Here is a 15614-nt window from a genome sequence, read left to right as displayed (position 1 = left end):
TTCTTTTATTAATTAATTATTTTGTCTTATAAATTTGGCAACGGTGCGAACTATAAAATTTCTTTCGCCGCCATATTCAGCCCCCGCGATCGCCGCCATTGTGACATTTTATTCGGCGTTTCTGCGCGTCTCTTTTGTTTGTCGCTCGTAGATCCTAGATATTACATCGATTTCATTTTTGGTAAGTGTTTTAAACCTTGTCTGAAGGCGGCCTTGACTTTTGCGACTATTATTAAGTTTGATTTTCATCATTATCAGCAAACTCTTGTCATTTTTTCTTCGGGGAAGCAACTCTAACCTAGCGTCCTAACAGGCCATTTTGCGGCATCCGAGTGGTCTTCCAGTGAACTTTGCCCTTACGACTGTCCCACGTTGCTGTTTATAGTTCAATTCTCGTCGTTTCTCTGAGTCTCTCGAAGCAAATCCTCGTTTTACCTCTCTACCGCTTCATTGTGTTTCTAGGTATCTATTTCCTCACGATGTGCAACAAACTTCATGAGGGTGCATGCATCTCCGTTGGCATCATTCCACTTGGCCCAGTCCTTTTCCTATCCTCATTTCTCTCCTGGCTCGTTGGAGTGGCAGAATCATTCTCCAGAGCTTTTGATTACTTTCAAGCAGTGTCAGCGAAGGATATCGCCTGTAGGCTGTCCTTAGCAGGTCACTGACCTTTGAGGGGATGTTGAAAGGTTTGCCCCATCTCATGAATTTTGAAGTTAAAGATTCATGCTTCCTAAGTAATACTCATATCCCAACAAATTTTCCAACTTCAGAGTGTAACCCCAAAACTGTTGGACGTCTTTACTTCCATCTTTCATCGATTTGAAACGGAAGTTAGTGCCTCTCATGTTATTTCTGATAGGAATCACATTGATGTTCATGTCATGGAAACAAGGCTCACAGAGACCTGTTTACTCACTTAGCATGGAAACCATGCTCTAGGTTACATGCTGACTCACTGTAGAAGCAGGGTTCCAAGTGGCTCATAAATTTCCGTCAATGACTCAATAACTAAGGGTATCCAGGGGAACCCTGAAAGCAAGAGATCTGTTCAGACATGTTATTGTTGATAATGTTAAACTTCTGTCTGCCTTAACAGCCAATTGCTAATCCATGGGTTTTCCCCGTGCTTGTGGAGAGGTTTCTCAAGTTTGGAAATACCCCAAACTAGGGGAGCTTCATGCATTTTCCACAGATCAGTGTTCATAGAAAGTGTCGCTTGTGTGATCCTGACCATTTTGACAGGTTACCTCTAACTGTTGTAAGTGAAGAGTAACACTTGTGCATTTCTTGTGTGGATTGAATTGTGAAAATTTCCATTTCTTCTGTTACAGCAAGCGCTTTCAGCCTTCCTCCTCTCCCGTGTTTTCATTGTGTTAATTTTCTCATTGAGTTTGGTGATCGTAATCACTGCGCCTAGACAGGGGTAGATTCATTTTTCCTAAAAACTGGACGTATTTCTGCCTAACGGAACCATAGACAGGTGGGAGAGAAGGTGTTTGATTGTCAGTCGAGGACCATAAGAATGTATGGGAATTATGAAGCGTCAGAGGCAATAAAACCAGCGCCGTGGTGGCCCCTTTGGATTATGAACTCGAGAGCCGTGTCCACAATGCTCTTGTCACATGCCCATGGTTTATGAGTGCTGCATTCAGTTGGCACTTACTTAGTTCTGTTTGAAAGAATGTAAAATCCCATTTTTCCATTTCTCCTAATGGAATCATGCCCACTTTTACATCGTTGCCTATTTAGCTTTCTAGAGCACACCCCACATTTCCCACTTGTCTACAGTTCCGCTCGGCAGAAACATGACCAGTACATTCTCTTGAAGTCATATCACTTTAATAACTTTACGTAGAACTGGGGTAAGAAAAGAATAGATGAAAGACTTATCAGTCTGAATGCATCAATCATCAGTTCGCCGATTGGTTAGCTTGAAATATCTGTTAAATGGTGCAATTTGTAGTTGTGACATTTGTCTTTTCTTCTCTTTCCCCTGTTCTACCAAAGTTTTTATCAGAAATTTAACTTATCTCCCTTGTTATTCTCAGGAAATTGGACAAAGTTAATCAACCAAAATGCCGGGATTTTCATCGCATGCTGGCACCTTCAAGATTTTTGTCGGAAATCTATCTGACAAAACAACTGGAGCCGACCTGAAGCCTCTGTTTGAAGAGTTTGGAAAAGTTGTAGAATGCGATGTCGTCAAGAACTTCGGATTTGTGGTAAGACTCAACTTCTCACCATTTGCTTAATTTACTCTCTCATCAATAATTTTGCAGCTGAATGAAGTTAGTACTGGGCTCATAACAGTCTTTCATCATCTTATTGAAAATTCAGTTATTGACAGCACAAGAAGTGCCAGCTAAAGCTCTGAACTGAAGCTTTTAAAAACTGTCACTTCGGTTACCAATCAGAATCCGGCCCTACATTAAAGTTTGCACTGTCATCCAAGTAATTTTCCAAATATCCTGAGTTCAGTGTTCTACTGAAAAAGTGAATTCAGCAACTGCAAACCCAAGCTATTAAGGCAGAGAATTTTATTAGTACCTGGAGACTTCCTGAAGTATGATTGAAGTTGTTTTCATTTCTGTTTACTTATTCACATACTTGTTTCTACTTTCAAACTTAGTTGTTCACTGAAAAGTTTTATATTCTTCTAGAAGCCCCAATTTCAATTTTTTTTATTTTTCTACCCTTCAGCCCCCCCCCCCCCCCCCCCCCCTTTCAGCTCAGACCCAGGAACTCGGTGTCTCTGGGTCAATATTTTAAAGAGTTTCCACTGTTCTTAATACAGGAAGAACTCAGGGAAAACTCAAAGAATTGAGGTTAACTGGAGACTCTACAGGAAAAAAGTTTCATTCCGAAAAGCTGAGTGAAAAGAGGTACTTATTTGGGAAAAGAGTTCAAAACAGGAAGCTGCCTGTTTTCTTGTGGGTCATTTCAGGGCAAATCAGACGAGTGATTTGACCTTACCCCTTCAGAATTATATGATTTTTGCTATCCACAGTTTTAAGTACTTGCTCATCCTGAAGATAATTAGCTTGTTCAAAATTGTTCCATGTCAGGTGTTTTTAGACATCAAAGAATTACTCTCTCTTTATCTGATTCCATGAAGCGGTCAATCATTTTCATGAAGTGACCTGTGAAGTAAGCTTTTGAAAAGTGTATCCATTTTAACAATAGTACTAAGTTAAGCCCAAAAATCTGTAGATTAATTGAGGCACTGGATGCGATAAGAGCACTTCTAGATTGCGGTGTTTCAGAATCTCAGTTGCTAATTAATCACTTGGAATAGAATTCAATGGGTGATTTTTCCAGAATTCTTTCCATAAGAAATTGTAGAATCATAAGAAATATTAAGTAAAATTTTTAGTGAAATGGATGCATTCACTTTACTCACAATGAATGAAATATTAGAGGAGACTCTGAAACATTGCCACCAAGAAGTGGCCTTTTTGCATCCATTGCCTCAATTTTGTGTGAAAGTAAAGTTGGACTAGATTTCTACGAGCCAATGTTAGCTTTTTAAGTCAACAGTAACTGTAGTTTGGGGTATTTTTTTAGTAGAGAGTTATTTTCTACAAAAATTGCAGGGAAAATGAGGGAAGAACACAGGGACTTAGAAAGTTGAAAATAGTAGAAACCCTGCTAGTCACAGAAACTATGAATCTTACCAGTTTTTAATATGAATTTTTCTATCGCAGCATATGGAAAAGAAAGAGGAAGGAGAGGACGCTATCAGAGGTATCAATGGCCGCATGCTCCATGGCTCAACAATCAAGGTCGAGGCTGCAACCTCTCGCAAGGGACCCAACACCCCAACAACAAAAATCTTTGTTGGTAATCTCTCTGACAACACGAAAGCCCCAGAAGTACGCGCTCTGTTTGAGCCTTATGGAACAGTAGTAGAATGTGATATTGTCCGAAACTTTGGCTTTGTTGTAAGTATAATACTACCAACCATTTTCTAGACTAGACTAGTGGCTTGAGGGGAGCTTTGACTGCTAAATCAAGATCAGATTAGATCTCTGATCAGAGATGCAGCTAAGTGAGTAGGTTATTTAGGTGGAAGAGCCTTAAAAATCATGACGGGCACATAGAAAGTCTTTAAAATCCTCTCCTTGGCATGCAAACTGCATAGTTCTTGACAAGCTTTTTTCAAAGTCCCATTTTAAGTAATGATGTTTGTTTCCAGCAATCAAGTTTGCCCAGATAGAGTTCAAGAAAACCGAACTTAATTAAATTAACAATCTTGCAAACTTTCCTTACCTTCATATGATTACAATTGATCTAAGCCTTACGTTTTTGCAAAATAAAGTCATGAAGAGGAATTGTGTACTTAAAAACGATTGAAATCACACAAGGAGAAAAAATCTGCTAGATTGTTTGTTTATGTTGGTAAGATTTTCCTTCAAGCCTTTATTTGCAAACTTCGTTGCCAGTAACAAAGAAAAACTGATTTAATGTCTGAATGTCAATATCGAGATTTTAGCACCACCACATACTGTAGCTAGTGCAAATAAGTTTACTGCAAATCAAGCAGGAAAGTCCTGAAAATTGACTGAGCAAGACAGAAACCGCTCCGAAGTCGAAATATGACAATCAACATTTTTTAACAAAATCTGCAGCATTATGTTCCTTACAAAATTTTACTTAAGGAACAGAACTTGAATCTCAGTGATCATCATCTGTTGGCTCAACATCATTTGAATTTTGCAAGTTGATGGTCCAAGTGAAAACATATGTTTTTACCTCTGCAGTGTTATGAGTCTTTGCTTGTGTTCTGTTTTCTTTTTTTTTTTACGAGAAAACTAACTGTCAGATTAAATTGAAATATCACTTGAATTTTTTTTGTTCTTTCTGTAACTATCACAGCAAATTGAAGGAAACATATTAACTAGTTTTCCTTGCGAAAGATGAAACTTAATTGGAGGTTTTTGAAAGTTGCAATTAAAGTAACACTTTTTTCTTATTTAGCCTCTGATGTGTTGTGCATGTCATTGCCTTTGGCAGCAATTATTGAAAATGAAAATAATTTGAATCACTAAATACAAAAAGGGCACATGTCCAGAAAACCAAATTGTTCAGGAGACACAAGAAACTGTTTATTTTGTGGTAGATATTTTTTGGAAAGTCGTTATGTTTAAGAAAACCGGCGCGGGGCGAAGCGGAGCGGCGGTTTTTTTAAACATGACGACTTTCCAAAAAATATCTACAACGAAATAAACAGTTTTTTGTGTCTCCTGAACAATTTGGTTTTCTGGACATGTGCCCTTTTTGTATTTAGTGATTCATTTGTGGCACTGGAAAGTCCTTGTATTTTCTGTTTAAAGTCCTTGAAAACTTCAGAAGTCTCAATTTTTTTTTAATTTGACTGCGTAAGCCCTGCTTCAGCTGATTATCTAACTTATTTTCCCATTAATTTGCAGCATATTGATGCCCACGATCTCGACAAAATGTTGAAAGAATTAAACGATCTAGAAGTGGATGGCTCGCAAATTAAAGTCCAAGTATCAACAAGTCGAGTTCGCCAGCGACCAGGCATGGGAGACCCAGAACGCTGTTACAGATGCGGTCGTGACGGACACTGGTCCAAGGAGTGCCCCAAGGGAGTCCGTGGAGGACCGATGGACCGCTACAGCGGCAGGTTGAGCGACCCCCGAGGAATGTTCGGGCGTGACCCATACCCACCTCCACCACCTCCGCAGTTCTTAAGAGACCGCATGATTTCTCTTGGACCCAAAGTAAGTTCATCTCTGAGCAAACTTAACTTATTAATCAAGTTTGATTCGAACAACACCATTTTAATATTAGTTTTGAAGTATAACCAAGGTGATGTAATAATCGTTTTTTATTAATTTACTTAGGACCTTTCAGCATTTCGCCATCTTCAGAGTACAGTCATTAATACATAAATATATCACAGTTATTACACTTTCGTCCTAAACTTATTAACACACATCAAGGCACATTATACAAATCAATAATCATTGATCATAAATCAATAATCATTTGATTTGTATAATGTGCCTTGATGTGTGTTATTAAGTTTAAGACGAAAGTGTAATAACTGTGATATATTTATGTATTAATGACTGTACTCTGAAGATGGCGAAATGCTGAAAGGTCCTAAGTAAATTAATAAAAAACGAACATTACATCACCTCGGTTATACTTCAAAACTAATATAAACTTAACTCAGCGATTCAAGTTTGAGTCTTGAGTTTCCGATAAGTCCTGAAATAGTACAGATTTTTTAAGGGCTGTCGGGAAGTACTGAAAAACCGTGGAAATTCCGCAAGAAGGTTCAGAATTGTTTTAAATTTTTTGTCATTTTTGTCACGATTTCAAATTTCTGAAATTTTTAGAATTTTGTCAAATGGAGGTACTGAAAAAGTACAGAATTTTTCTGTTGGAGGAGGTACTGAATTTCCTGAGAATGAACTGAAAAAGTACTGTGCAAGTACTTATTTTTGACCAGCCTGTTTTAGTAGACACCCTGATGAGTCTCCTTCAAATCTTAAGTTTTTCCTGTTTCATTTAATCCTTATTTTTGTCTCTGAACCATCACTACCTCTATGGAATTCAAAAAGTTTCTCCGACGAAGAGCAATATTACTGCTTTGGAAATTCTTAGTCTCCATTAGTTGGGCAACAACCGAGTTGAATTTTTTTCCCCTCTCTTTTTTAGGCAAACTCTAACAGAAGTTGGACAGGTCGATTGGGGAGGAGGGGGGAATTTAACCTGTAAAATCTTGACAATTTGAAGTTTAAGACCAACAATAATACCAAGATTTTTCTTCAGCTCTCGTTTGTTCAGAAAGTTCCTGGGTGCAGTTATGAAACAAAGCTTTTTCCAAATTTCAGTCTCTATGTTGAGACTGGAAAAAATTTAAGTATGATATCCGGCCTAGTGGCCTCGCAGTTCTTTTGAAAAATTCATCTTGGCTCAACTCTATCCCTAACCTGACATTTTTGCATTTGTCTGCAACTTCTCTTTTGAACAGGAGGACTTCATTATCCTGAGTCGCCAAGCAACAGACCCTATTTTACGACCCTAGTTTTAGCACACCAAGTGCAGGGTTGCCAGTCAGGGAACACCGGGAAATGAAAGGGAAGCTTAAAAAGTCTGAGAAAACCTGGAAATGTCATGGAAAAATTGTCGAGTCATTGTAATTTCTGTTCTAGAATGGGGTTCTCAACAACAAATTTTGCCTGAAAACTATATTATTAGGCATGTTTTTTTAAGCATCTGACATATCCTCAATTGTCAGGACATTTACTAAAATGTGACCGAGAAATCCGGGAAATGTCAGGGAATTTCATACTCTAAATTCTGTGGCAACCCTACAAATGTGCTAGCACTGCCCTGCTGAGAGAGAACAAATTTCAAAGGAAAACAGACGTAAATTATCTGTAGTTTTATTTTAAAAATTTTTTATGCTCAACCAAATTAAGCAGAAATAAAAACGGATTGGTTCATGGGTGGGAAACACAATTGAAAGTTGGACCTGTCCTTGAAATACTATGTATTTAAGTCAATGCCATACCTAGTGGATTTTCTCTATAAGCTTCTTCTTCGTACGCATTCTCTCTATCCACAACAGGCCGGCATGAGCAAAATCAAAGAAAAATTTCAGGGCCTCAAGTTTTTAAGTAGAGAGACCGTTATGTTGAACTGGGGAGCATAAAGACTGATCAACCTGAAAAGCATTAATCAACAGTTAGTCCATTGGTTTGCACATTGATTTCTGAATGGTGCTGTTTTTTGTTGTGACTTTTTTCCAGTCTTTTTTTCTCTCCAGCTCCACCATTTCTTATCACTGTGCAAACCCTTGTGTGCTTCAATTAATACGTGTTTTTCTAATTCTTAAATTTGATCTTTCAGGACATCTATGACCGTTACTACGACAGACTCGACCGCGACAGGCTAGACCGTGATCGCTATGAACGTCCAATCAGCCAAAGCCCGTACGACGACTTCGAGAGGAGACTTCCCCCTCTGCGAGACCTTGGTCCCATCAGAGGCCGTGACTTCCCTCCCCCACCTCCCCTACCATCGCGCAGCCGAGAGTCCTTCTCATCTCTGGTCAGCTCTCGCTCGTCATCATTGCGTGACTCGTACGGTGACATCTTCAGCCGCAGATCTCCTCCATCCTCAAGCATGTCTTCCAGATACAGGTTAGTTCATTTCACTCCTTGATCAAACTTAAATTCTTGTCTTACGTTTGTTTTTTACTGTGTAAATATAGGTTGCGCAGCTGAAGCGTTTTCAGTATTAAACTATTCTCCTGTGATACAGTAGAAGCCTTCTTCGGTCGAGTGCTCAGAAATTTGTTTAAACAGAAGCTCAGTATCCGGCACCACAATTTTTTTTTTCGTGTGAGTCTCAGCTTGATCTAGGGTTCAGTGCTCTTAGTTGCACTCAGAATTGCGAATAAAGAAGAATAATCTTCAATGCAAAATTGCTATTTCTGCAAATTAAATTATTGATTCTTGAAGAAAAGAGGTCCATATGTTTCTGTCATTTGCAGTGGAATAACGCAACAATTTTTCATTTTACGTCTTCAAATTTTTTTTGTAGCTAATCATCGGGAAATTTACATCATTTTGCTCGGGGAAAATCTGGTAAATTCAGTTAATCCCCATCATCATCCCCCCCCCCCCACCCAGGTCTGTACATACCTTGCAAAACTTTCGAAAGACACAATAAACTTGCCTTAATTGACTTGTTCTAACTCTGCTGGCCAAAAAGAGAGCTAATTAAGTCACATTGGCCATCAAAAATGAACTCGCAACTCTTATTATTCATTAGAATTACTGTATGAAGATTTTCTAACCGTCCCCCAAAAATCCGATTTAGCAGGATAGTATGTTTCTCGGATTATCGTCTCAGTTGGATGTGCCAGATTTTCCCCCACTTCAAGGCGGTCTGACGTGAAAGGCTTCTCCTGTATTTACTGTACTTAGAATTTATTTTGGGTGCACCGAGACGGAAAACATTCTGACGTGTTTCCATTGATATTTTTAAAAATGAATGAACCACATGTATGACATCAAGATCATAATTCTCTCAATCTTGAATAGGTACAACTTCAACTCCATTTTTCTATCTTAATTCTTCTAAAGTAATTAGGGAGCTGGAAATTTACAAATTTAACTGTGTATTTTCAGTGAAAAACTTAACACTTATTAGGGGTATGGAAGCCTCTTATGTGCCTTTCTGGAATATAAGTGGACAGTTTATCATCCGCGTGAACTATCAGTTTTGCTTATTGTCGTCGGGTTTCTGGAGGATGCTGTTCGATTTCGTCACCCAATATTTAGTCTGAAACTTAGGCCAGTATATTTTTAAATAAAGTCCAATCGCTAGGAAAGAGTTCTGGAATTTTTCTGAAGGATTATAGTAGATGCCCTGTATTTTCGACCTAAAACTAGATCTTCCCCCAGAACTTTTTTCTGTGTCTGTTGTTTCAATTCTGGATTGATGTTTTATTCCCAGCAGTTCCAGAGGAATGTATGATGACTATACCAGAGATACCTATGACAGTCACAGGTAAGACATTTGTCTGCCTTAATTTTTTGGCTTTGTTTTTTTCGCTTCCTCGGTTTTCTCTTCTCGTGCCTCTGAGGGTAGTGAAATATATGTTCGCAAAGCTATTGCAACTAGCAGTGCTGCAGGAAATGATATCGGAAGTAGAATTAGCAGCCTAATCCTCAATGAGCAGAATTGAACAGGGGATTTTCTGTGTATAAGCCTACTTATTCTCCTTCCGTGATGATGCACCAGACACCACCCCCTCCCCTTCAAAGACTCCTTGGAAAGGATGTTAAGTTCTTCAAGTGGATTAGGGCTGTTTTGAAAAATCGTGAAGCAGAGAAGTGCAACAGAGTAACAAGAAACTAAGTAGGAAATTTTGTAGTGAGAGCATCTAAAACTATAATACACGCGACAGTTCAAAGGCATTGTCACAGGAATTTATAAAGAAAATAAGAAAATTTAAGTAGGTCATAAGTGACACAAAATCATTTGCCTTTTTTCCTTAGTATTATATTGAGGCAGTTGCGGTGACACACTGATTCCTTCCTTGAGCTGCCTATTATTCAGCTCATTTAAGCATTAAATAGAATCCCCAGCACACTCCTCCTTTTTTTCCAATTTAAACGTCCAATGAATCAGTTTAGCTCATCAGGAGAATCATTCCTGAAAAATCGTCTCCCAGTTTAAAGGTTGAGAAAAGCATCAAACACCTCAATATTCCTGTCGAATTTGTTGATAAATCATACTCGGTTTATTGTTTAAAACCGCCAAATACGGGTTTGAATCGCGCGCTTGTGTCTTCGACCTGTTTTTGGAGAATGACGTGAATACGAACAGCATCAAATAGAACGAATTTATCCACAAAGGTAGTTTGGACAAAAAGCCCAGAGGTCCAAGTCTTTAAATGGACTGAATATTACTTTTCTAAAATCCCTTTGTAGAAGGATCCTCTTTGCAAACTGGCGTTCACACTAAGTTAATTTTAGCCAATTCCCAAATCGTAGTTCTTTTTCCCTTCATTCTCTTTCCCCTAATCGTTGTTATTTTGTTTTGGAGTTACAACCAGCCCCCTGTACGCACCCTACCATTGAAAAATCGTCTGTTAGTAAGACTTCTAAATCTGTCAGCTACAGCACCTAGTGAAAACCAATTTTTTTTTATCTCAGTTTTGAATGCCTTTTTTCTCAAAGAGGCAATGAAATAAAAAGTGAAGTAATTAATTGCTATCAGTGAAAGATCAGTTGTAAACTGATCTCCGATTTATTAATGACAAAGTATTATGAATGCTCAGCATGAATTCACATCATAGGCTATGTTTTTTGGTCAGATTAGAGCTATCAGAGATTGCCAGAATGATGTGGCCATCAAGTCAATCTTTTAAGAAAAAAAAAATTGGCTGAACTGACTCATTATGTTAAGTCGTAACAGCTTTTAGGTTTCACAGCTTTTCCAACTGCAACAAGTGGCCAGCTCCCTATTACTCCCTTGAAAATACATCCGGGTTGCTTGGGTTGTTCCTGTACTCGGTCGTAGTCAACTGGGAATGAGACGTGTTTTTTAAGTAGTTCTAAGGACCTCTCAGAATGTGGGTCTCAAAATAAGTGTACGCCTTCCCCTGAGCTCTCCATAATTGCCTTTAAAATCAGTACCACATATTCCATAACCATACATGGATTATTAAAAGGTGTCAAGATCTTCAGAATATCAAATTTTCAGTAAACTCCGAATTCCCAGTTGGCTATGGTATCAGTCAGATTGTTGTCATTCACACAAATGATCTTACTCTCTAAAAGCACTTGACATAGCCTATCAAGTCCTTGTGACAGAGGACACCCCACAATTTTTCTCTCCCTTTCTCTCTTTCTCTCTCTCTTTGAAATACAAAGATTGAAAGTCAATTCTAATCTCACCAGGGTAAAAGCTGTCAAATTATTTTCTTCTCCTCCCTTCGAGAAATTTCAGATAAAAAAATCAACCTTTCTAGTCTTTGTCCATAACTCATAAGAAACGCAAGCCTCTCTAGAATAAAGTTAACATTGGAGAGATCAAACTAAATTTTTAAAACTAGACATTGTATTAACTTTTCATGGAACTTCATCAATCACTCTTTTTACTCAATATGTGAACTAAGAACATAGTCTCTTCCTCTTCGCATTTTTTCCCCTCACCAAGACTTAAAATGTGTATTTCTAGTCATCTCCCAGCGCATTTTAAATCCTGATCAATTCATTGCTTTCATTTTTGGGAGATAATGAAACTATGTAATAGTTCTATTGTAATATTTTTGAGCATTGACCTTTTGAGAATAGTGTAACAAAATGGTTTTATTTCATTTAAGAGCATTTTGCTTCTTGAGCCTATTTTCATCTTGCGAAATAATTCATGAAATAAGTCTGTTAAAAAGGTGCTTTATGAATCTTCATCTCTTTTTCTTCAATTATATACTAGTTTAATTGGACTTATTTTTGCAAGTGGAAACTACTATTTCTGACTCAACCATAAAAGCACTTATCTGCATAAGGAAACTACTAGCATATATGTTGTTTCTTTAATTAGCCAGATAGTGTAGCTCCTTATTGCAAAATGAAGTCCAATTTCTCTTGCCATTAACTCATACTCGATCTAATCCCTGGGAAAAAGCGATAGCATGATGAGGAATACCCTCGTGTGTCCTGGTTTTATTAGTCGTGTCCTCTATGTTGTGTTGTGTGATGAAAGATTTCTCAATGTTTTTCGCATCAACGGATATGTAGTTTCATGGTTTTACCATTATCTTTGGCTGTTCTTCTCAAGTTTGGACAAATTCAGTGGGAGTATAGCGTATCCTCGAATTTCACTGCAAAACACAAGTATGGCCCCCTTCCATTTAAACAGTGAAATCCTCAATCAATAAGATAGTAAATTCCAGTAACCAGTGATGAAGCCCTGTATGTGTAGAAGTTTCCTCCTGTCGCCTAGAAGTCTAGCGGTCCATTGATTGCGCTTTGCGATTTCTAATTTTCGAGAAAATTTGATGTAGATTATAGATTTTTCTCAGGTGCTCCTGTATACAAAGTGGGATCTGCAGCCTGTAAAATAGAATGCGAAAACAATTTCAAAGTAGGACTATTGTTGAAAAACCACTTTCCCATTCTATTTCTCCCCTTAAGTAGCCTTTTTTTTTTTGTTTGAATTTTTTGAATGATTAATTTTTATTTCTTAGTGCTTTAATGGTTTTACTATCCAAAATCGTAAAAGGTTTTTTCATTTATTAATTTTTTTAAAATTAAAACTGCATGTTAGTGGAATAGACATCTACGTCCTGTGTACATCTGATAATTCTTAAATTTAGGTAATTGATTCTAATGAAAGTCATTGATTTACTTTGAAATATTACTCACAAGTGCACGCAAGAAGGAACCTCCATGTGGGAACCTTGAGTAGTTTTATAGTTAAATTTACGCGTAAATGAAGATCTCAAGATGTCTTCATTGTCTTTTGATATAATCCTCAAGAATCGTATTCTCATCCGAAATTTCCAAATGAACAGAGGAAATTAACAGAGGAGTCTCTCTTCAAGTTTAAAACACGCTCTCAGTGATCGGTATTAACGTTGTTCGTCCAGGGCGTTTCTCTGGCTTTTACGTACCGTACTCTCGACTTCGTTTGCCGTGATCGGACGCTCAGACTTATCCGTGTTTTCAAACCTCCGTAAACCTGAAATTATTTTTACGGTTATCATATTTTTGTCATTATACTGTGTCTGTCCAATGTGAGCCTTCTCACCGATTTACAAATCAGGGTTGCCATCTTGTCCAAGATAGAAGTTGTTTTTCCTCCAAGAAAAATGTAAAAAAACCGGTTTCGATGTCATTTTTAACCATTCAGGTCCAAGGGACTCTCTTGCACTGAGGCAAATTTCCTAGGAAAGCAATTTTTTTTTATAATAGGTTGATAAGTTAACCTGGAGTATAGGAAACATTTGAGTATCTCTATAAATGTGTTACAAGCTGTCCAATTCAATTTAGTGCTCACAGAGGGTATAAACTTGTATCATTTTAAATTTTTAACCTTCAATAGGGCAGATTGAAAATTCAAGTAAGCTCCAAATAACGTTTGTTTGAGCCTCAAACTCGAAAAGCTGCTATGAGCCAGTTTCATCTGACATTTCTGGGTCATTCCGATGCCCAACTTTTTGTTTACCTGTCCTCTGAGCCGCGGTACCAATGTCTCAGTTTTTAGGTTTTTAGCCTAGAGGTCCCTTTTCCTGTAGATGGTTATGTTTGGCCCATGGAGTCCTTTATTTCTCGGAGTAAATATTTATGGTTTAATTTTATAACTGGTTTTTTGTTCAAGGTCAGTTCGTAGTACGGTGAGACCCCGGTTTATCTGATCGCAGATCGACGGATTGATTTTCTGGTCCCTTCAAGGGCCTCAATCTAATTCGAATGAACAGATATCGCGATTTAACGAATCAATTTGTGAGTCCTGTGAAATCGGATAAATCGAGGTTGCACTGTAGGTTACTGCTGTTTGAAAAACCCTGCCCCCTTATGGTCGGTCGCAGGAGCAACCCTGATTTGTTCTTCGCGTCCTCTCTTCATTCTCTGATTTTAACTAATTGTTTTAAATTGTGTTTTTATAGAGTTGGTCTGCGTGGACCTTCGCCGCCGCGCCGATACGCTCCTTACTAAGCCGTTCGGTCGTGGTCGAGTCGTGTGCATCGTGCGCTAATTAACAGAACGGGACGCAACCTCTTCGTTTTCAGCCACAAGAAACTCGACTGCTTACCTACTCATCGTCCGGTTTCAAAGTTCAATCATGCAATCTATACAGAAAGTTACGCGCTTCCTGTATTTGAACTCTCTTCAATATATTTTCGATTTAACTCAGATTTCTTAATTTTTCAGTTTTATTTTATGTAATTTCTCATGTTAGTTAGAGAAGAGCGGAACGTTCATATAAGGTTTCAGCGTTGCAGTTCGCGATAGCTTTTTCCATTACTTAACCTCTTGATAAGTTACGAACAGTTTCGCCTTAGATTCTCACGCAGATTTATGCAAAACAGCATTGTTAGGCTGAAAGGTTTGGTTTTTTCTTCCTCAAAGATTCCTTGTAAATGTTCGTGTTGGAAATTATTTTATATTTGACAACCTAATTGACAACCTAATTTGTGCGTAAGTTAGTTTAAGTATCTCTCTCTTAACTTCCCCTTCCCCCCTTATCACTTCTCCTATCCTCCCTTCCCGTCAGATAATTAATTTATTATTCCTCCCTGTGGCATCTTTAACCTGAGATTGGTTTAAATTTGTTTTAAAAGACTCAACTTAAGTTATTTTCCTAAATCTTTATCACGATCACGAATCGTAAATTATCATAATCCTCATATTTTAAACAAGAAATTTGTGCATAAGAACCACGAAATGCCACGTCTGCTTTTTTGTTTTTCTTTTTTTATATTATTACTTAAGGTCAGTCGTGAGCCTTTGTAAGGCTGATCGTTATTTTCAAGGAAGTTTCAATTTTTCTTGTCAAACAGTACTGACTCAATCATTGGCTTTAACTGTCTTACATATTTTTGACCTCATCTTGTCTTATATCCTTGATCTGTCCTTCCTCTCCTTCCTCAAGAATTTCGTTTTCCTTCACAAAATTATTGGATCAGTCATGTAGATATGTAGAAAAGATAGATAGGCGTCATGGATGTAGGTTTCAGGTAGTTGAGTTCCTGTGATTTAATGAAAAGACAAGTTTGTAATTGAGAAAACGTTATGTAACCCTGTCATACTCCATTTTTCAAAGAAAGGGAAAGAAATTCGTACACTCTCCATTCAGACTTTTTTGTCAGTTACGAAATAACCATTTAAAATCCAGTTTTTATTTTGCTTTTTTTATTTTTCCAGTAGTGTATCCCTGTTTGTCTTTGTGTCTTTTTCTTGCTAACTGAGGGTTTAAGAGGATTCAAACAGAATTCTCCCCTTAGCTCTGTATGTTGTATTCGTGGTAACAAAGAATAAATAGAACAATATTTCCAAATAAATATTTGATAACAGGATCCCTTTTTTTCGTTTTTTTTTTTATTTTTATTGCTC

The 15614-nt window shown here is 37.7% G+C and overlaps 1 protein-coding gene across 3 annotated transcripts; it reads left to right on the top strand.

Annotated features, from left to right (window-relative positions):
* Window positions 1-39: 39 nt before the first annotated feature.
* lark (RNA-binding protein lark) lies at window positions 40-15577 on the top strand. 3 transcript variants are annotated; one of them, XM_019048904.2, is made up of 7 exons: window positions 40-181; window positions 2052-2225; window positions 3708-3944; window positions 5433-5747; window positions 7891-8183; window positions 9508-9558; window positions 14168-15577. In XM_019048904.2, the coding sequence occupies exons 2-7, from the start codon at window positions 2079-2081 to the stop codon at window positions 14214-14216; spliced, it is 1092 nt and encodes a 363-aa protein (XP_018904449.1). In that variant the 5' UTR covers window positions 40-181; window positions 2052-2078; the 3' UTR covers window positions 14217-15577. The 3 variants fall into 3 exon arrangements, with proteins under 3 accessions (XP_018904449.1, XP_018904447.1, XP_018904453.1); XM_019048902.2 differs by having other exon boundaries at window positions 41-181; window positions 9505-9558; XM_019048908.2 differs by lacking the exon at window positions 9508-9558 and having other exon boundaries at window positions 41-181.
* Window positions 15578-15614: the final 37 nt, after the last annotated feature.

The sequence above is a fragment of the Bemisia tabaci genome, chromosome 7, assembly GCF_918797505.1.
Source record: "Bemisia tabaci chromosome 7, PGI_BMITA_v3".
NCBI lineage: Eukaryota > Metazoa > Arthropoda > Insecta > Hemiptera > Aleyrodidae > Bemisia > Bemisia tabaci.
Note: the sequence above shows the minus strand (reverse complement) of the source record. Positions and strands in the feature narration are given on the sequence as shown.

What these genes read in the sequence shown, in the direction of transcription:
- lark (XM_019048902.2), top strand. Translation starts at nt 2,079, where the DNA reads ATGCCGGGATTTTCATCGCATGCTGGCACCTTCAAGATTTTTGTCGGA. An exon ending in AGCATGTCTTCCAGATACAG is followed by an intron (nt 8,184 to 9,504) that starts GTTAGTTCATTT and finishes TTTTATTCCCAG; the next exon opens with CAGTTCCAGAGGAATGTATG. An exon ending in GATACCTATGACAGTCACAG is followed by an intron (nt 9,559 to 14,167) that starts GTAAGACATTTG and finishes GTGTTTTTATAG; the next exon opens with AGTTGGTCTGCGTGGACCTT.